Below are 22,206 nucleotides of genomic sequence, written 5' to 3' on the forward strand. Positions count from 1 at the left end.
GCCTAGAAGTCGAAGAAGCTGGATGTTCGTGGTGAAACATTGGCTGCAGCCCCCTCGCGCCGCCACGCATCACAGGAGAGCAAAGGGATACTGGTCGGCGAGTAGAACCGAACTGGTTCGAAGGCGAAGCAGAAACTGTATCCGGTGAGTGATGACGGCATTGTGGCAGAGGTGGGGAGATAACAGGCGCATACGAGTTAACCCGAGATACGATTCGGGTTACATTTGTAATACAAACCTAGCAGTCAGCATGACAGACGAGGCTGTACGCCAGCGTGAAGCGGCAGCGGAAGAATTGTTTTGCAAAAGACCAGCAGCAAACTCAAACACTGTACCCACTGCGAGCACATCGGCAGGGGCGGATGAAAGTGAAAAGACGCTATTAAAAGACCTGGAAATGTACAAGCGCTTGGAAATCACCAAGTGGTGGGAGCATTGCTCATTAACCAAATATGCAGAAGTTGGACGGGTCCCGAGGGGTCTACGTATCCTTTTAGCCCCAAGTTATGATAATCCCAACCCTGCAATGTTAAAAGAGTGGGCGCAAAACAACCTGGAAGCTTCCATGACCTCAGTCCGCATTTTAATTAAATATGCAGCAATAGACCGGGTGGATATAATCAAAAAAATAGAAAACATCGAAGAGGAGCTTAAGAAATCTGCTAAAATTGATTATATCAAAAATGCTAGAACTGCCATTGAAGAAAGACTGCACAAGCATGAAGAAAAAATAAAACAACGTAAAGCACATAAATTTGCCAGGGACGAAGTAGATTATAACAACGGGCAAATCTTCACATTCGCCCGAAAATACAATAATGAAAACCGCAAAAAATTTGGGAAACAGAAGGGTAAAAGTAATGTGGAGACCAATGTGCAGAAATCTGCCGCAACAGGAGGAGCAGCGGCAGACAGCGCTAGTTTTGACTCAATTTCCATCTCAAGTGAATCCAGCATAGAAAGCGGAGAGAGGCCCACGCCAGCTATAGTACTTAATGCAGGAGAGGAATTGGATTTTTTAGTAGCAGAGAGACTGCGGTCACTGAGACCGAGAAAGGACAGCAAACAACAGCAAAAAACACAAGAAAAAACAGACGAAGAAAAGAAAGAAGAAAATTCAATAAACAAAAGAGGAAAAAACAAAAAGAAGAGCAATTGGACACGGAAGAAGTAGACTTGGATAAAACCATAATCAATCTGTCCAAAGTGCCTTTGTCTAATGCTGAAAAAATGTTGCTGTCTTTAGGTCTCAATTTTTGCCCTGGCCAAACTTTCAACTATAGCTCCACGAGGATTGACGTCTTTAGATTCGTTAGAAAGCTCAAATTGAAAAAACATTTCTCTTTGAAAAACGCAAAAGATAAAGACGAAGAGCTGCAACAAGGAATGAACAATTATGTGGAAAGTTTAGGCATCAGGGCTGCTGATATTCCAATCTATTTAGACCTACATGATTTGAATACTGGCGAGGCAGCAAGTGATGAGATTGACTGTGATCTTTCAACTCAAACTAGATTCAATAACATCAATCTGCTACAAAAAGGTGCTGGGATCAGCCCCTTCAAGAAAAAATCCAAATACATCCCCATGATGCCCAGGGATGCGTTAGACACGTTCCACGACTGTGTGGTTGAAGACATTAAAAAATTGAATAAGCAAGTACAGTCCAAAAAATTCAAACAAAGAAAACATGTTGAAAAAAAGAAAAAAGACTATGCCCAGTTAATGAAAAAACTAAGTGAAAACAACGAAATCATCATTAAGAAATCAGATAAAGGGGGCAACCTAGTAATCTGGCCCCGAGAAAACTATATCAAGGAGGCAAAACGCCAACTGGATAACAGTGATTGTTATGAGCCATCTAACACCAAAAAATATAAAGGGGCTACAGATTCTCTCAAGAAACTGCTAATGCAACTACGTAGCGATGGCCTTATTTCTAATGATGAGTTCAAGTTTATGCACAATGAGAACCCAATTGTACCCGTGTTGTATTTAATACCGAAAGTGCATAAAGGTGTTTCTCCCATTCCTGGTAGGCCTATCATTTCCGCTATAGGAAGTGCAGCGGAACAGGTGGGCCAATATATTGACTTTTTTCTGCAAAATCATGTAAAAACACTGCCTAGTTACATCAAGGATACGGGTGATTTTCTGGGTAAAATCAAGAACATTCAATGGTCAGATGGGATGTACCTAATTTCATTAGATATTGAATCCTTGTACACCAGTATAGATCACCAGGCAGGACTATCAGCTGTAAAATTCTTTTTGGACCAAAGACCGTGCGAATTCTATCAGCACAACAAGGCCCTAGTTAGCATGATGAGTTGGTGTCTTAACAACAACTTCTTTCTATTTGGAAAGGAGCTATTCAAGCAACTAAGGGGTGTGGCCATGGGCGCTTGCTTCTCCCCCAGCTATGCGTGCTTGCACGTTGGCTGGTGGGAGGAGCAGGTGCTTAAAAGGGACTATTCTTCCATCTTTGAAGAAAACATTGTGCACTACTACAGGTTTATCGATGATATTTTCATCGTGTGGCATGGCAGTAAAGATAAAGCATTGGAATTCATTGAAAACATCAATGTCAATAATTTGAATCTCCACTTTACCCACCACATAGACAATTCCAGCTTGGAATTTCTGAATGTCAAACTGTATGTAGCGAATGGTAGAATAGAAAGTACCTTTTTCAGAAAATCCACCGCTGGCAATGTCACACTCCATGCCTCCAGTGCCCATCCTAGGCATCTGATTGCGAGCATCCCCTATGGGGAATTGCTACGCCTAAAAAGGATATGCAGCACGGATGCCGAATTTAACATTTGTGCGGCAGAATCCATGCGTCGCATGAAAGCTAGAGGCTATTCAGATAAGATCTTGACATCAGCTCTAACTAAAACATCGTCCAGACCTAGAGCCAGTTTACTTCCAGCTCCCATAGCGGAAGAGTCTGTCCCGGAGGTTCTATCTGATTCACCAGCTACTCCCGAGACAACCGATAAGGCCCAATGTCCTAGACTAATCACAGCATACAGTGAGAACGAACGCAAAATTAGATCCATCATTAATAAAAACTGGGGAATAGTACTCACTGACCCCGTTCTGAGAATGAGTCTGCCATCTAGCCCCACTATAACATTCAGTAGAGCCAGAAACATGGGGGCCGTGTTAGATCCTACCAGCCCTGAAATAAGAACTAAACCCAACTGGTTAAAACCCAAAGATGGTTTCTATAAATGCTCATCTTGCCGGGCGTGCAAGTTCGGGGTGAACACAACAGAATACTGTACTCCATTCAGCCCTACACCACACAAGATAATGGGAAACTATAACTGCAAAACTGATTTTGCAGTTTATGTTCTCACTTGTACCTGTGGGCTCAATTATATCGGAAGCACAAAGCTACAGGTACATGAGAGAATCCTTCAACATCTACGTGCCATCTTGCATAGTGATCCCAATTACCCAGTGGCACGCCACTTCAAACAAGTTCATGGTAACAATTTATCTTGTTTAAAATACTATGTGGTAGCTGCTGTCCCTAAACCACGCAGAGGAGGGAACAGAGAGGCTTTGCTCAGGAGATTGGAAACCAAATTTATTCTTAACTTCGATAGCAAATGCCCAAATGGTCTGAACAACACCGAAGATATGTACACATGCTTGTAAATAGGTATTCTGTGTGTTACCCTGAGCAGTGTGCTTTATATCGTACAGATTTTTTGAGTTTGTTTTTTGACCTGGTTCTAGATGATCTATTGTTTGAGTGTGTTGGTATTGGTAAATTTCGTGGTCACGAAAAAAATGTTCAGTGATTTTGGACTAACGTTTTATAACGGTGATTAATTGTGTGTTTCACTCATTTACACTTCGGCAGAGACACTGTATTATAGGGAAAGCATGTATTGGTCTTTTAAAAAAATGGTTAAACTTGGACGTGGTCTAAGTTTACAATATAACTTTCCAAACAAAAGCTGGTGCCATCCCATAATATATTTCACTTTGTGTAATGTCTCAGCCGAGTTTAGGTTGCAAAATGCATTTTTTTATTTTGTAACCATTTTACATTCATTATCTACACTAAACACCACATCAATTTGCACATGGTATATTTGTAAAATAATTCTACAATTAGCTCTGCTATGCACTTTATCTTCTTTGCACATTTCCTTCTAAACTAAAAGTCGCAAGTCTGTTAATGATTACATGCATTTAGGCAGCTATAATGAATGTTTGCACTGTTTATAACGTGTATTTGGATTTATCCAGGGATTTTTAGATTGCCAAAATGAAGTCTTTTGATTTTGGAATTATATTGTAATTTCAAAAAGTTTTATTTTGCTTTTCTCCAGCCGACAACAATATACATTTCCGTTATAATATGATGGGAAATGCGGTTGGGGTTTTGTTATTATGATTTTTTGGCACTAACGAGTATGGACATTACATTGATTATATTCGAGTCATGTAGTCTGTTTACTATGTTCTCTATTAACTTTTGGAACATGTGACTTTGGTGGGAAGGGCATATCACTTAAAATGGCGAAATCCACTCACAGCCTTTATGTGAACAAGGGCGCCTAAGCCCGAAACGCGTCATCTGTTGACTGCTGCTAGGTTTTAAATAAACATCTTGCCTGGAAAAAAGAAGTGGTTCGTTTCTCTTTCTTCACTGCCGAGGCTTTGGTAGAAGTGGAAGGAGTGTTGTTTGCGATATATATATATATATATATATATATATATATATATATATATATATATATATATATATATATATATATATATATTCGCTAATCACTAGCTGTAGAGAGTGATTTCCAGCCCTAATATCCTGGCTAATTTTATACTCCAATAAAGGTAATACACGTTAGATGTCCCAACATAAGATGCCTACTGTTTTTTTTCTCCTCCTGTCCTCTAAACAGTGTGAGGGCAGTAGGGCTTCATGTGGTACAAGTGTGCATGCGTGTGAGACTAGCATGCGTGTGAGGCTTTTAGAGTCACACCTCCCATATTACTGCTCTGACAGATAGCAACCTCTGCCCAAAACCTGAAGCTGTCCCACAGAGCCGATACCGCTGCCGGGCATTAATCAAGAGATGTGCGCAGCGAGCAGAATCTCTCCTACTAGAACAAGCATTGGCTTAGCCAATAGGTCTCGCTTTTGGGATCTTATAAGTATTTAGTTATGCAGCACAATATCCTTGGTACAACAACATCAACTGTTGCATGGCTAAACACTTATAAGGTACAAGGTTTAGCCATGCAACAGCTGATGTTGTTGCACCAAGGATATTGTGCTGCATAACTAAATACTTATAAGGTCCCAAAAGCGAGACCTATTGGCTATGCCAATGCTTGTATTAAATAGCTTCTAGTGTATCTGATCCACCGATAAAGTTTGCCTACTCGCTATTTGGCTAAAAAGCGCGGTAAATCACACGACAGAGAGGTTAGCTTTATATTCCACATACTGGCTCAATTACTTACTGGTAATTGCAATACTCTGAGTCCTACTCCCTCGCTTCCATTACTTACGCTATGAGGCATTCCTGCCTCACCAGACACCCATACCATGTGATTTTTCATGTGGGGACTATAAGTAGCCACGACCCCCCTCTAACCTCCTGTAATACCACATAGACTGAAACCATACCAAAAGGTTGGCCTGGACTACTAGGGAGGGAGGGATGTAAGTAATGGAAGTGAGGTAGTAGGACTCAGAGTAATGCAATAACCTTGCTTCTATTCCTTACACTATGAGATGTACAAAGCCAACCAGGACAACAAAAGACGGTATGCACAAAACAGGTTTAATAAAAAACACAGACAACAAGGAAATTCCACTATTCAGGAACCATAGAGGAAAGAACCTTGTACCCAAAAACATCAGAACGGTCAACCTCCCGGCCAATCCTGTAATGAGAGGCAAAGGTCAACGGCAAAGCCCAGGTGGCAGCCTGGCAAATCTCAGAAAAGGAAGCCCCTTGGACCGCCGCACAAAACGCCACCATGGACCGAGTGGAACAACCCTGAACCCCCAAAGGAGAAAGGTGCCCTGCTGCCTCATAAGCCAAAGAAATCAGAGACCTAACCCAATGACTCAAAGAAGGAGTGAAAGGACGCAAACCCCGATTCACCGGCCCAAAAACCACAAAAAGGGAATCAGAAAGACGGAAAGGAGCGACCCGCTCCACATAGACCAGGAGAGCCCTCCGGACATCTAAAGAGTGCAGCTGCACCTCAGACTCAGAGGACGGGGAATCAAAAAAGGAAGGAAGGACCAATTCCTGATCCCTGTGGAACTGAGAATCCACCTTAGGACGAAAGGAAAGAACCAGCCTCAAAACGATCTTTTAAAAATCCTATAAAAAGGGTGTTTGGAAGATAAAGCACCCAGTTCACCCAGGCGGCGAGCAGAGGAAATGGCCACCAAAAAGAAGGTCTTAAAGGACAAAAGACGCAGGTCCACACAAAGCAAAGGTTCAAAGGGAGGTGACATCAAAGCACCCAAGACAAGAGACAGATCCAAGGTGGGAAAGTGCCGCCGAGGGGCAGGAAGAACATTACCCAGACCCTTAAAAAAGGCAACCAACCAAGCCATCAGGGTCCGAGATATTGCCCCTAGAGCTCCGGAAAGCCTTAATCGCAGCCCACTGCAAAAGAAGGGAAGAAACCTTTAAGACCAACGCAGCACCATCCTGGAGAAACAACATCACCTCCAACCCTCAAACAAAGAAGAGAAAGCAGGATCCAAACCCTCATCACGACACCACTGACTGAAAGAACGCCAGTGCCTCAGATAAGACTTGTTTGTCAAAGGGCACCTAGCCGCTTGCAGAGTAGAGGTCAAACCAGCCGGAACCCCTTTACGCAGCAGACCTAATCATACAACCTCCAGGCCGCCAAGCGCATCCTGGCCAGAACATCCCGCTGCAACACAGGGAACACCAAAGGGTATGGAGACAGAGGCAGGAACCACTCCACCTCCGACCTCATCTCCACCAGGAGAAGAAACCAGGTGGCACGAAGATAAGCTGGAGCCACCACAACCACCGGTGCCCCCAAGGAACAGACCCTCAGAAGGAATCAGAGAAGAAGGGGGAAAGGAGGAAAAGCACACAGAAGCCCGCGAGGTCAAGGGCATGAGAGAGCTTCCACCGCCCAGGCCAAACACTCACTACTGCAGGAGACAAACCGGGCCACCCTGGCATGGCCCACACTCACAAAGAGTTCCACCACCGAAACACCCCATCGCATCGTCAGACACACAAACAACTCCTGATGGAGGCAGAAATCCACTGAGGACAGGATGGCCCTGAGGAGAGCATCCGCCAGGGAATTGGACACGCCCGAATATGAATCGCAGAGAGCGCCACCAGATGGGATTCCGCCCAACTGAACAACTGCACCGCCACCAGTGCCAGAGATGAGGACCTGGTCCCCCCTTGCCTTTTCACATAAGCCATGGCAGTGACATTGTCCATCCTGACTAGAACAACGGAACCCTGCAGAAACTGGGAGAAGGCCCTCAGAGCCAAACAGACCGCCTCCAACTCCCTCCAATTCGAAGACTTCCTGCTCTGTGAGGGGGACCAGAAGCCCCTGGTCTGATGAACCCCCAGCCAGGTGCCCCACCCCGAGAGGCTGGCGTCTGTGGTGACCACCAAGGGTGCCGGAGGAGAGAGAGAGACCCCCTTCAGTAGGTGACCCTGAACCAGCCACTGACCCAGAGCCTCCCTGATCTGAGGGGACACCGGAATCAGAGAAGAGAGGGGGAGACAATGGGGAGATAAATGCGCCAAAACATGAGCCATCAGTGTGTGTAAATGAAACCGGGCCCATGGATCCAGAAAAACCGTGGCAGCAATATCTCCCTGTACCTGGAGCCAACGAGCCGCCACCTGAACCGGGCCTGACAGAAGAGACAGAACGTGAGAATTAACTTTGTCCACCGGAACCTCGGGCAGAGTGACCACCGCCAAATTTGTACGAAAACGAGCCCCTATAAAGAGACGATCTTGGGACGGAACAAGGAAAGACTTCCCAACATTGATAAGAAAGCTGTGCCCCCTCAAATCGGCCAGAACCACCTCCGTGTGACTAAGAGCCAACTGGAACGAGGGAGCATGAACCAACCAATCATCCAGGCAAGGATGGAGAAATATCCCCTGACTGTGAACCAAGGCCACCAACTGAGCCAGAAGCTTGGTGAAGACCCAAGGAGTGGACTTCAGCCCGAACGGCAAAACTGCAAGCTGGAAGTGGCAGTCGCCTATCGCAAAACGCAGAAATATCCGATGCTCCAGAGCCACCGAAACACGAAGATAGGCGTCCTGCAGATCGATAGACGTCATGAAGTCCAGAATCCCCACCAACGGAATGACAGACTGCAAAGTCACCATCTTGAAGTGAACGGTCCGAACCGAGCCATTCACCCTCTTGAGTTCCAGAACCGGCCGGAACCCCCTGGACACCTGGACCAGAAACAAAATGGAATAGCAACTTTGTCCTGTTGCACCAGGGGGACCAGTACGATCGCCGTCTTCGCCAGAAGATCCTGAACCCCCTCCAGAAGCGCCGTACGCTTCGCTGGGGCCTTGAGTACTGGAGTACGGATGGTACCCCAGCTGGGTGGAAGAGCAACAAAGTGGTTATGATAACCGCCCCTGAAATATCTGTGGCAAGCTTCTCAAAGTCAGACGCCAACAGTGCCACATAAGCAGAGCACATGCCAGCACGCATTGACAAGTTACCAGCAGCAAATTCTTTCATCAGCGCCCCATCCACCTTCTTATCAGTTGCACCAGAGTGGCCAACATGGCATCCACTTTGACAGAGTGAGGAAGAGAGACCTACCCCTCCTCCAGGGAGTACAGCTTCTGCAAAAAGCGAGGAACCGATGAGTGCTCCAGATCGCTCCATTACCCAGAAATCAAGTCCTTGATGCAACCATGAAAAGGCATTGCGAGTAGAGGGGGCTTAGCACACTGTGGAAACAAGTAATCCGACCCCTCGGAAGCAGAGAAAGGCGAAAACCCCATTTCTCCTTAATGTGCAAGAGAATCGCAGGAACATCCTCCCTACGAACAAACTTCCCTGAAGAGGTAGAAGGCTGGGCAGCCCCCAAAGCCGAAGAGTCCGCAGAGGGCGAGTCCACCGGACCCACCACAGAGCAAGAAACCTTGCGTTTGGCCAGAACCCTGGTGGCCAGAGCACGATCCACAGCAGCCTCAATCATGACCTGCACCTCAGAAGCCGACAGCGGGGTAGAAGAATCCCTTGGATCCTTGGACCTACTCCGGCAAGCCGGAATTGGCACATCATCTTCAGAAGAGGAGGACAACACATGTCAGCACTTGGCAGCACGCTTCGCCATCATGACACAACAGAAGAACAGTAAGTAGAAGCATAAATAGGGAGGCGCCAAAACCATGGACCAACCAAATAGGGCAAATGTGGTGAAGTGGAGAGAAAAAACACAAAGAAAATGAGAGAAACAGGAATGATAAAAAAACTGCCTCACACAGGGTTCTTACTAAAAGCAGGACCAGAAACAACCAGCCGAGGAATCATGCCGTCCCCACTGCTGCTGCTTCCCCTTCCGGCCTCCAACCCGGAAAGCCAGCCCCAGCCACACAGGGCCCGTGACTTTGTCAGCCGGACCCCGCCTGCTCTGCCGCCAAGAGTGCACCGCGACTCCAGACGCGGTGAGGGAAGGCACCGCGCTGCCCAGGCCGGCACCGCCAGGCCCCGCAGGCAGAAGACAACGAGGGAGAAGACCCCCCACGAAGACATACGACGATGAAGAAATCGATCAAGAAGAAGAAGACCGCAGCACCGCAAACGGCCAGCACGTGGTACGCGCGTCTCAACAGGTGAGACAGAGAGTGGGTGTGGCTTTTCTCCCATACGCAACTAACTCAGATCAATCCCAGAGCAGCGCTTGCACGCTGACTCAGGGCTCGACCTAAGGATGCTGTGACAAACTGCTCTGTAGACAAACGCTTCACGCAGAATTCCTTTTGGGGAGACATATGCATCCTTGCACTTTGACTTCTTGAGCTAGGAGGACATCGGTGACAGTGGTATGATGGACACGCTGAGGAGACGTGAGGCATGAGACTGTTCGCGCAGGCTTGCGGCTTACTCTCGGTCTCCCACTGGGCGGTCACCAGTTCATTCTCTGGTTGTCACCCCCTTCACTTGCTCTTGCTGCGCTCCTTTAGCAGCTCGGGTTCTCTTCAACTTCCGGCCCGGCCACTCATGACTACCCCTCCTGGACTTGGTCAATTGTCCGATTCTTAGTGTGGTCCCTCCGGTCACACTTCCACATTTCCTGCTGAGTGCGGTGTAATGTACATGGCAATGATGAAGTGGTTGCCATTGGACCTGGATGACAGTTGGTGACGATCTTCTAGGAGAGGAGGTTCCTGGAGTGACTTAGCAGCTAAATGTCTCTGCCTTGCTGAGGCTGTTCTTTCACCTCTGGCATCGGCGGTCAAGAACGGTGATGCTGTCCGACTTAGACTGCCGACACTCAGGGATGGACGGTCGCACTGGGAAGTGTTGGGGAGAGACGCAGTTTGCGCTTGCTGCGGTTTACGTTTGGTTCTCCCATGGGGCTTTCTCCAGGGACGTCGGTCTGCCTTGGTGGCTGTCTGGTGTCTCTGGGTGTGCTCTTGGCTTGTGGTGCTATGAGTCCTCATGCTTCTCCTCTTGTTCTCCCTAGCGCACCAGTGTTTGTCCGGTTCTTCATGGTGACAGGCTGGGCACTCTTCTTTTCAATTCTTCCTCCCGGTGAAGTAGCATGCACCTTCTTCCAAACAGGCCAACAGGGCCTATTAACCTTAATGGTCTCTGGGCCATGCGGGCGAGACCTCTATTCGCTCTCTTCTTCAGGGATTAGATGGCAGTTACCTTCTTCACTCGAGGGCGTTGTGCTTGTGCCTCGAACCTGCACCGTCGTGGCGCCTGTCTCTGCCTCCGTTCAGAAATCCTTGGCGGGGTCAGTCACATGCTCCTTGCTTGCAGTGCAATATGGCGTCTGGCCATGTGTCGCCTGTCGTTGGAGCACCTGCTGCAGAGGCAGCTTGTCACCTGGAGTGTGCACCTCTCCTCTTGCCGGTCTTGGGCCTCTCGCGACTCCGTCTTGAGGCAGTGTGAGGGAGGACACTCTGCTGTCTTTGGCATTGCTTCTTCTCTTTGGGGAGATCTCCCTTTCCTGGGCATTTGCCCATGTTGAAAATCTTCTGGGTGCATGTGTCATGCATCTCGCACACTTTTATCTTCTTCAGGACGCCCACTTCGGGGGCTTGGCGTGCCTACTTTCCTGACTTGCTGTGACGTCTGTTCACCACTGAGGCGTGTGTGACAAAATTCTCGATTACGGTGGCATCGGTCAGCCACTGGGAGTTGCACACTCTGTGCCCGCTCCTTTTGCGCTTCAAGTGGGGGCTTGCTGCCTTTGGTCGCTTGATGGTTTTCTGCACTGGGGCAGCTTTGGGTTTCTTGGCACTCTCAGTTCTGTGGGCAGCACTTTCCTAGGTGCTGCGTTCTCTCTCTCACTCCAGGTGCTGAGAGTTGCGGCAGAAAGCCATTCACAGCGGCACTGCTTGTCCTTGCCAATGCAGTCTCTTTGCTTGGGGTTTTTTCAGTCTCTCCCTCTCAACCTGACCGGCAGTCCATGGGGCATGTGGCACTCACTTGACCAGTCTGTTACTGGGATGTCTTGAGCAGTGCTCAGTGCCTTCCACTCTTTCCTCCCCTTCTGGATGAGCTGCACAGTGTGCTGTTCAGTGGGTGTGGGCACCTGCTCTCCCCTTTTATATAACTGTCGTCTTCTGTGGCAAGGCTCCTGCAGTGGTGTATGTGGTGGCAACTCCTTACCAGTTACAGGTGCTATACTGTTTCATGCACTTCCACTTTCTTGCTGTTCAGGAACTGTGACAGCTTATAGGTGCCGGAGGCCTGCTCGAGTCATCCGGAGTTCTCTCTTCACGAGCCGGGTATCTTCTTCCTGATGTGACTACAGGCAGCACCAGGCTCTTTGCTCTCTGTCACATCCAGGCCCCTCAGGTGTGAGCATGCACTGCCATGGCTTTTCCTCAGTTTGTTAGCCCGACTGGGGCCGCTACATTACCGTGGCAGTCACTCACTTGGGTGCAGTGTAGAAGGCGGAAGCTAGGTGGCGCTGTGCATCTCCAGCCAGCGCAGCCTTAACGTAGCGCTCGCCTCGATGCTGGCATGCGGCTCGCAGGGGTGACTCTAGCTGTGACTGCAGGGACACCAGCGCGCCTGGGCAATTTCGCTTTCATAAGCCCTCGGGCCGCTTGGCACTGCAGGCTCTTCGATGCAGTCTCGACCAGGTGGTGCAGACTTCAATATGGGAGCCCGCAGCCGCTTCCATGATGCTGCAGGCCTCGCGGTGCACTGGTGCAGTGATCCCCCTTCATAAATTGAGGGTGGCAGGCAGGGCGGCACGTGGGGCGAGTGTTCCCTATCGCGGCGTTCCTGTTCTCTATGAGGTCACCAGCTTTGGAGAGTGAGCTGCAGCAATTTATTTTTTTTCTGCATCTTTTATATAGCGCGAACTCGACCCGAAGGTATTGGAGCGCTGTACATGAGCACCGTATTTACATTACATATTCAGGCACGGGAAGATTGAGTGATTTGCCCAGAATCACAGGATGTGGACGCGACCTCGAGGTTCGAACCCTGGTTTCCTGCACCAAAGTCGGGAGCGCAGCCGACGGACCACATCTCTTCCCCGATTCTTTGGCTTTATGTTCCGCAGGTTGGTCTAAGCTGCAGCTTCTCTTTTGGACAGGGGAGGAGGTGTGGGTGGGGCACGGCCTGCGTTTCTTTCTTTTCCGGGCCGGCCTCCTTCCGCTACGCCTAGTGGTGCTTTTCCGGCCAGGTGGGCGGCAGGGCCCATAGCTTCTTTGCCGTTCCCTTCGGGTTGACAGGGCACTCCCTCCTCTCGGCAGTTACCGCCTCAGGATTCGTGCCTCAGCGGTACGGTTATCGGGCACTCACCGACATCTCTGCAGAGTCTTCATTGCCTTGCCTGAGGTAGACACGCGGGCCTCACTTTCCCGTGAGAGCGCTGCTCCTTTCTCCACCCTCACGCCAAGACAGAGAATGGCATGTTGCCGTATGTGATAGACACTCCCTCAGGCGGGGGTTATGTGTGTGTTGCAGTACTTTGGTGGGCTGCAACGCGATCGACCTCAGCATCCAGCACGGTGGTAGAGACTGCTGGGCAACGCTGGCTCAACCTGTTCTCGGTTTTCATGCTCACTTCATGCACGTACGCAGCAGCGGAGATCTCATTCTCCCTCAAACACGGGGTTTCCTTCGCCGGCGGCACGGCATGGGGCCAGAACCCACTCGTCGCCAATGTAATGTGGTGGGCACTAGGTCCACATGCTTGCAGAGGAACTACACAGACACAGGAGTAGGCTACTCTATTTGGCCACCAGCAAGTGCACCCGGGCCCTTTGATCAACAGGCTAACGTCACTTGTGACGCCTGTGATGGATGGGTGTCAGGTGCATGTGTGTCCAGCCCTCGAGGAAGTGCCTGGAAAGACCAGTGTATACTGAGAGACCAGAACGTATACAGCAGGACACGACAGTGCCCATGTCTGCATTTTGAATGACTTTCTTCTCATGACTATCTTTTGACGGCTCACCTTCCCACAGCGAATGGGTGGAGGCGCCAAACTTGGTTTTGCCCAGGGCGCCCACTGTGCGCCAGCCCGGTCATATATGACAGAGGGGGGCGGGGAGGATCAGCAGCTCTCCATCCTGGTAAATTAAATAGAGAATGCACAAACGTTTCTTGTTGACTCAGAATTTATTTCCCACCCCTGAAATCCTCCTGCAGAAGGTCGGACTCAGTCGCTGCATTTACTCAGTACACTACGGGGCATGTCCGGATTTGTCTGTAACTATAAATCACCACTGACCATATCTACTGACTGCCCTCTGCCACTCCATCCACACCAGCCCAGCGTACGTACCAACATCTCTCTAGAAAACCCACAACCCCGTATCACCAGTGCTTTAAAAGGAAATATAAAAGTGCGGGGACTGATTCTTTAGAGCACCTGTTTGCTGCCAAGAAGGTATGTCTCTCTCCATCAGATGTATTGCACAAGTGTTGAGTAGCGCTCTCTCTCTCAAATTAAATAAGTGCAGTACCGGACAGCACTTGCCCATTTAAAGCACTGCTTATTGGAGAAACAACAGTCACCACGGCCCCTCCCCATGCGAACACAGTAGGGGGTAGAGCGCTTAGGTGGGGGCCCGGTGTACTTACAGCGGTGCGGGCTTGGCACTGGGGGCTCCTCAGACGGACTCCCAAGGGCTAGCAGGGGCTCTTTAACCCGGGGAGCCTCGGGTTCCGGCGGCGGCTCCTGGACTTTCACTGACGTGTGTTCTGGTCCCTCGGGGCCCCTCCCCTGCCCCATGGCAGATCAGCTAGTGGTGAGATATTTTGAGGCTCGTCTGATCGCTTCACAGCTCCGCGGTGCTCTGGCAGAGGAGGGTGGAACTTAAAACCATCTGATCCCTGCGAGTCCCAGCGGCTCTTAGCGCAACAGTCGTGTCATATCGGTCGTCACGGCTCCTCCCCGCCCGTGGTCAGGGCGAACTCGTCTACACTGTTCAGCAGCTCTGCGCTGCTCTGACTGACGCGTATGAAACTCGCAGAATTGATGGACAACAGTTCTCTGCGATGAACTGAAAGCAAACAGAACTGTGCCCTAATGAATACCGGACCACCCAATACACAGAGAGAGCTGATACTTCAAAAACCAATCAGGTAACTCTCATCATAAGTAATAGTTAAAGACTGTCGCCCAAAGATGAAAAAACTTGTAATAGTTTTTTATAATAATTTACCAGTTTAATACTTTATAATGTATTAAACTATTGATGAAAAAAGCGCTACATTTCGGGTCCTTATATTTGTACAGGTAATAACAGTAACCAAAAGAGACATTAAAGTGTCTGCCCAAGAACACACTTTTTCGCCTGGGGTGAAATCTGGGATTCCAGCCTAAGTTTCCAGGCAGAGAGTCTTTAATTCAGGCATAACAATTATTCCCTCCTGTGTCTATTTTCATAGGTCTTTACATAAATACACTTTACATAAAGGGCCAGATGTACGACCAAGCAATTTGCGACTCGAAAATTCTATGTACTACAGTGTCTGAGACACTGTTAGCGATTCCTAATGGGGTTACAAATTGCATGCCTCCTGCATATTATTGAGGCACTCGCAATTTGCGACCCCATTAGGATGGTTTGCCCTCAGAGGTATGGTGGCCTGCAGGGCTCAGCAGACCTCCATGTCTGGGACTGCTTTTAAATAAAGCAGATTTTTTTTGACACAGCCCATTTTCCTTAAAGGATAACGGGATGCATTAAAAAGAACAAAAATGAAACGTTTTTGATTCATTTTTTAAGGGCAGGCAGGGACCACTGCCTGCTCTTAATTTTTTTTTTTTAGAGCCAATCACAAAGGGCAAGGGGTCCCCTGGGGACCCCTTTCCGTTTGAGAATGGTTTACCACCCTTCTGTGAAGGGTGGTAAAATGCGACTGTTTTGCGACCGCAATTGCGGTCGCAAAACAGTCATACATGGCATTTGGGGTCACTATTATGAAGGGAACGCCCCTGGCCTTTTTACTAACAATCCTGCAATCTCCAATCCTTCTACACTTCCCCTAGTGTGGTCGGATCAGTGTGCAGTATTATTCAGCTATAAGCTATCCGCAGTTAAAACTTCGTTCATACCAGACACTAAGGTGCACATGCATCAAAACAAGAAAACGCGATTCCTTATTTGCGATAAATAAGTCATCGCAAATAAAAAAATCGCTGACCGGAATGCATCATGAGATTCGCAAAAAAATAGCGATTTGCTATAAATCGCTAAATCGAGAGCGAGTACACAAAAGCAACTCGCAAACACAGGAAATCACAAAAAGCAATTTCAGTAATAGTGATTTCGGTATTAGCGAAATCGCTATTAGTGAAATCGCAAAAAACGGGTAGCACTGGAAGCAGACTGATGACATCACAACCAGGAAGCCATCCAGTCCATGCTTCAATCAGTGCCCTGAGGAGCCCAGAGGAGGAGGCAGAGAACTGAAGCTGAGCTGAGAAACCTCACACTCTGTATACAGCTACTGTTCCCAGACCCAGGATGGACAAAAAAAATGATGCAGGGAAGAGTGCCACGCCTAGGAAGAGGAAGCTGAAGTTCTCTGAGAGGGAACTTGAACATCTGATTGAGGGTGTCAGCATAAGTCATGATAAACTGTTTGGAAAATTGTCTCTGAAGGTGCCAGAGGCTGTAAAGCGCAAAATATGGCTGTGCATAAAGGAAAAAGTGAATGCTGTGGGAGTCACACACCGCAGCATTGAGGAATTGAAGAATAGGTGGTATGACCTGAGGAAACGCGCCAAGGAGCGCATAGCAGAAAGGGTGAAGGAAGCAGCTGGCACAGGAGGGGGTCCATCGAATGCACCTGCAAACATAGCCCTGGAGGACCTTGTTGAGGGGACAATCGAGCCTTAGACAGTCGTCAGAGTGACACAATTGGACACATCCGGCACAGCAGGAACACCACAAGGTAAGATGCATGCGCTAATCCTCTGCGTACTGTATAATCGTGCACATTCCCCCAGGCAGATCACAGTGTACAGGTAAAACCACATGCCACATTTCACCTCATACACAAAATGCATCATGGGAGTTGTAGTCATGTCCGACAAGTGGTCATTCAAAAGCTAAAATGGGTAATTAAACATGCCAATACCACATGCCAGCCAGTGTGTTTAAATAAGTGATTTATTTTGATATAAGTATGCCAAATGATAAACAGAATTAGGATCATACAAGACTAACACTGCACTGTTTCACATCACAGATGCAGCGGAGGCAGACTCCGAGGATAGTGACCAGCTCATTATCTCAGAAACACCTGCAGAGAAGGATGCAGAAATTCCTGTGGTCCCAGAAAGCACACCACCCCACCACCAAAACACAGGGCACATGTACCCTCCCTGCTAGTAATGGAATCCGATCAGACTCCAGTACCCACTACATCCCCCAGCCAGCCACGTGTCCCTCCACCAACTCCAACACAGGCCCAGGTGCAAACAGGAGGATGGCACAGGCCCAGAGCCCATATTGCGGCACATGATGAGCAAGTTCCAAATGTATATGGTGTGGAGTCTCAGATGCTATGTGTGCAGTGCCTACAGGGGAGACATTTGGGCACAATCAATATGCAGATCACAAAGCTGGCCAAAAACATAAGCACAATGGCAGACAATGTGCGCAAACTAACATCTGTGGTTGCTGAGGGGAATCGTCAGACAAACTTGAGCCTACATGAGCTCACCCGTGCAGCGCTTGCAGGGCAACGCAATAAGCGGAGAAGGCATCACCAGAGCTTGATCCGCATGTGTTAGAAATGGGATTTCTGGTTGGCTAAGGTTTGCACCCAAGCCAGGCAGAAACCACCACTCTAGTCAGGACAAGGGACTTACACTCCTAAAATAACCCCTGCTCACCCCCTTGGTAGCTTGGCACGAGCAGTCAGGCTTATCGTAGAGGCAGTGTGTAAAGCATTTGCACAAAACCAACAGTAATACAATGTAAGCACTACCAACGGACACCACAACAGTTTAAAAAAAATATCCAATATTTTTATATAAACAAGACCAAATACGATAAATATCCACCATACAGTACTTCAGAAATAGTTACTTCTCAAAATGTCTTTAAGTTGCAAAATACGTTGAAAAACACAGTTCGTATGAGTCGGTAGCTCGGTCCGAGCCTACCGTGATGCTGAAAACAACAGACTCTCGCAGTTCCCGCTGACCGCGTCGGTACAGGCCAGCAACAGCGGGACAAATTTGTTCACAGTACCTTTCTTAGTGCGGCTCACACGGGTGTGCGAGTCGGTCTTGGCATTCGTCGCAGCTGCGATGCAAAATGGAAGCGGTGCAAGGTGCGGTGTCCCTCGATGCGGTGCGAGCAGCGGCTCTGTGACGATCGTGCAGATGGTGTCAGTGAGACCAAGGCTTGCGGTGCAGGGCGAGACGGTGCTCGATGCGGTGCTGGCAGGTTGCGGTGCAGGTGACAGAGCCGGTTGTGGCGTTCGTTGCAGTCACAGTGCAAGGTGGAAGCGGTGCAAGGTGCGGTGTCCCTCGATGCCGTGCGAGCAGCGGCTCAGTGACGATCATGTAGACGGCGTCGGTGAGACCAAGGCTTACGGTGTAGGGCGAGACGGTGCTCGATGCGTTGCTGGCAAGTTGCAATGCGAGCGACAGAGCCGGTTGGCGGGAATAGGCGCTGGCCGAGCCGGACAGCTGTGCGTGACGAGTCGGTCACGGGTGTCGAGCCAGCAGCGACCGTGTCGGTGAGCCCAGGCCAGTGAAGTGAAGCAAGGTGATGCAGGTTGCGGTGGAGTCGGTGACGGAGTTGGTCGCGGTTCCCTCTTCTCTGTGGCAACTGAAACAGCGATTCCAGGAGCGGTACCCAGAGGTTGGGAAGTCTTTGCAGTCCCTGAGACTTCTTAACAGGAGGCCAGCTCAGTTCAGGCCCTTGGAGATTGTGGTAAATATTTTAATTACCTGTACTATTTTTGATGCGGAAAACTATTAAGAATAACTCAGTAAAATGAGAGGCAGAATCCGTGGTATTAGAGGTTCTGAAAGGGCTTTATTCCTTATACAATTCGAATTGTAGTCATCATATTCCATCACCACGGAGGTTCAGGAAGTGAAGGGCAATACATTATTGACAGGTAATCATTTTTATAGAAAAGGCATTACAATGAAAACAGATGCAGGAGGCGTAACAACTGATAAAATAGGTAAAGATATGCATGCGTAACTAGAAATAGGCGTAACTAGGCGTAACTAGAAAACGTCATTATACATGATGTCGCAAATGGGTGGATCCATGAAGGAATCTTGCAATGTCAGCAGAAATATTTGGCAGAGATGCGCGCGCAGCCGTATGACGTGTGATTGACGTGCAACTAGGGGGTGAAGGGGACTTGACATTTAGCTCTACATGTGGAGACAGAAGTCTGGGCGGTCAAGTCAACCTAATCCCGAATCATATCTAACATCCTATGTTTAAAGAACTATGTTATCCAAAAGGAAAGGTCTCTCGAACAAAATCTATTCTATACTGACTGTGAGTGCGTGTACAAGCGTCTAAGTGTCTACATGAGATGCGAGGGCAGAAATCTTCCATAGTAACAGGGGCTATGAATTACTTGCACAAGGACAGCAAGGCCGGGCCCTTTGCTCGGTAGCTGGAAGAATGTTTACCTAAACTACTAGACAGGAATGCATTGGATGAGGAGCGGAGCAGATAATCTTGAAGGTGAAATACAGTTTTTGGCAGGCAGACAGGCCGAAGTCAGGCACCGTTAGCCGCGCAGGGAGTAGGACAAAGTTCATGGATACAGATGCAGGCTCAGGCCGGAGCTTTCAGAGACAAGAGGCAGGAAAAGACTTGATGACAGGATTCAGGGCCTACTCGCCTGAACTGTAAAACGGGGAAAGTGAACCACATAAAGTCGGTGGCCTTTCATACTTAGGAATGGAATATCCAACCCATTCATGGCAGATCTGAAAGAGGACATGTTGACGGTGGACGCACATGTATTTGCGTCTTCATAACTGGAACTGGAGGGAACATACATGTACTTGTAGCATATACATGGAGCCGTTGGGATCTAAGATAGGGGACATAACTGATCACAAAAATTCATATTTCCTCATTCCCTCCTTGTCCCCTACGGACCCTCAGGAGATATCAATCTTCATCAATCCATCGATCTGTTCATATAACATCATTTGTTCTTCTTTCTTCATCCGGGATTGTGAACGAAAACTTGGATGTGGAATACACGATGTGGCACACAGACCACAAATCGCTGGCCCACATTGTAGACATAAGCAGCAACTGAATAGTATGAGAAAGCCAATACCTAGGAAGGATAGGATCCTCCATCCCCAGGCTGACAACACACTCCAAAACCAACCGGACCAAGTCCAGGCGCCTGGATTCTGGTGTATCTGGCTTACAATTTTATGAAGGTGAGTTATAGCTTTATATACAGATGGCGAATTTTCTGGGATGAATATGCAGCAACTTGATCCGATGACCCTACAAGCTCCGCCCCTATCGGCCAGGATGACGTCAAGGACAAGACGATTTTGAAGAACAACAATCCGCATCGCAGACTGCTCCTCTGTTAAGTTGCCTAAGGCGGAAATAGTTTCATTTACTACGGCTTCAAGGGTCCTAGTTAATCTACGTATCAGCTTACTATTGGTGACTGTACCTATATAGGGAAAGAGACCTTTATTGAAATCTGTATATTTTTCCCATGCCGTCTCAGTGTAATCGACAATTGGGAGATCTCTCCGTTCTCTAGTGTGTACTAAATGGGTATTTCTGTGATAATCAGGAGGGGCTAGGAAAACAGGTGGCAGGAGGAATGCAATGTAACAGGTACCATCCCAATCTAAAGGCAGACGTATATATGCAGTCTGACCACATACGAAGTAGGAATGGCGAGAAGCTCTAAATGTAGACTTGCCTTGATCATTGAATTCTATCACAGTGGTGCATTTACTATGGCCCATATGTATTGAACCATTCTTTCTCACACACAATTCACCTTTAACTGGAAATACTGACATAGCGGGCAAAATTGGTGCAGCTTCGGATTCAACATTCAGAATCATGAGATTAAGCGTAAAATTACCTAATCCATATACTTCATTTTCTAGATCAGTTCCTGTTCTTTTGGGAAGTCCCTCCTTGTTAGGGTAGCAGACTTTGAGTAAAACTAGGTTCAGGTTTCCCCATACCCAATTGTCTTGATGAACTACCGAATTTGAATCTAAGGAATTGGTTAAACTAAACCATGCTCCACAGGAGCCATTATGTGTGAACGGATACGGAAAGAGAGACAGAACTCCCTTATAATTCTGATAGGGAGGGAGTCGGCCACATATCCAACAATTTGTGGCATTGCTGGTCTGATGGGAATGATGTAACATACTAATGAAAGTGTTATTGCGCAGCGCAAATCTATAGGACAATTCATGCGGAGTTAATTCGCTAAAAGAATGTTCAGCAGTAACATTATAAGCACGTTGAAAAATAGGGTAGTATGTGTGCAACAGTATACTGGCGACGATGATCAGAAGACTTAAGAAAAACAAAATTAATAACGTTACTGTGCAATGACTACGCAGTGATTTACAATACGCATGCTTTTTCAACTGCATCTTCCGATTTCTTTCTCTATTCAGGTCTAGAGGATACATGTCAGGGACAAATTCAACCGCTTCACCTTAGAGAGGACTTAAACAATCAAATTGTCTGACTTGCTAGACCACAATTTTAGTTTATAAAGTTCTTTATCCGGTGGTTCGATCAAGGGGGGCTTTGAATCAATCGGTGAAGAAACGCAAGGCGTAACGTTTACATCAGATGGTAGTCCATGAAATTTCTTGATATGACTCGAATGTAACCATCCTTTGCGACCTTCGATCTTCACGGCTGTCCTCGTCGTTAGCAGCACGAGTTGCGGCGATTTCCACCTAGGATCCAGCTGAGTCTTCCGGTCAAAATTTCGTACTAGCACCAGGTCCCCGGGAACCACGTCATGGGGTTTTACCTCGGTGTTATCGGGAAAGGCTGCAGCTACCTGTGAACGACAAGATTGTAGTGCAGACATCAAGGAAGCCAGGTAATCTGTCAGCATATTACAATCAACATCAGTTATTTTACGAGGTATAGGCGTCCCCCACATATTTGGTGGTCTACCGAAGATCACCTCATACGGGGATAGCCCTGTTTGAGAATGTGCTACCATTCTCATGTAAAAGAGTGCAACTGGTAAGGCTACTATCCAATCGATACCTTTGTCTCTACATATTTTGGACAATCTAATTTTCAGAGTTTGATTATGGCGTTCCACGAGACCTGCTGCCTCGGGATGTCGGACACAGTGAAATTTCCATTGATAGCCTAATAAGAGTGAAACGTGTTTCATTAATTCTGATGAGAATGGCTGGCCGTTATCTGAGTATACAACACGTGGCAAACCATATCGTGGGAAGAATTCTCGAACTAACTGTTT

General features: G+C 47.9%; 1 protein-coding gene across 1 annotated transcript in view; it reads right to left on the reverse strand.

The window, feature by feature from the left end:
* The window catches only part of LOC146812991 (C-type lectin domain family 2 member A-like), a 176,295-nt gene extending 161,579 nt beyond the window's left edge, over positions 1-14,716 (reverse strand). The window contains exon 1 of the mRNA XM_085620011.1: positions 14,329-14,716. Within this exon, the coding sequence (XP_085476137.1) occupies positions 14,329-14,479 (151 nt within the window). The 5' untranslated portion in view covers positions 14,480-14,716. The remainder of the gene's footprint in view (positions 1-14,328) is intronic.
* Between the last annotated feature and the right edge of the window lie 7,490 nt (positions 14,717-22,206).

The sequence above is a fragment of the Triturus cristatus genome, chromosome 7 (genome assembly GCF_964204655.1).
Source record: "Triturus cristatus chromosome 7, aTriCri1.1, whole genome shotgun sequence".
Taxonomy (NCBI): domain Eukaryota; kingdom Metazoa; phylum Chordata; class Amphibia; order Caudata; family Salamandridae; genus Triturus; species Triturus cristatus.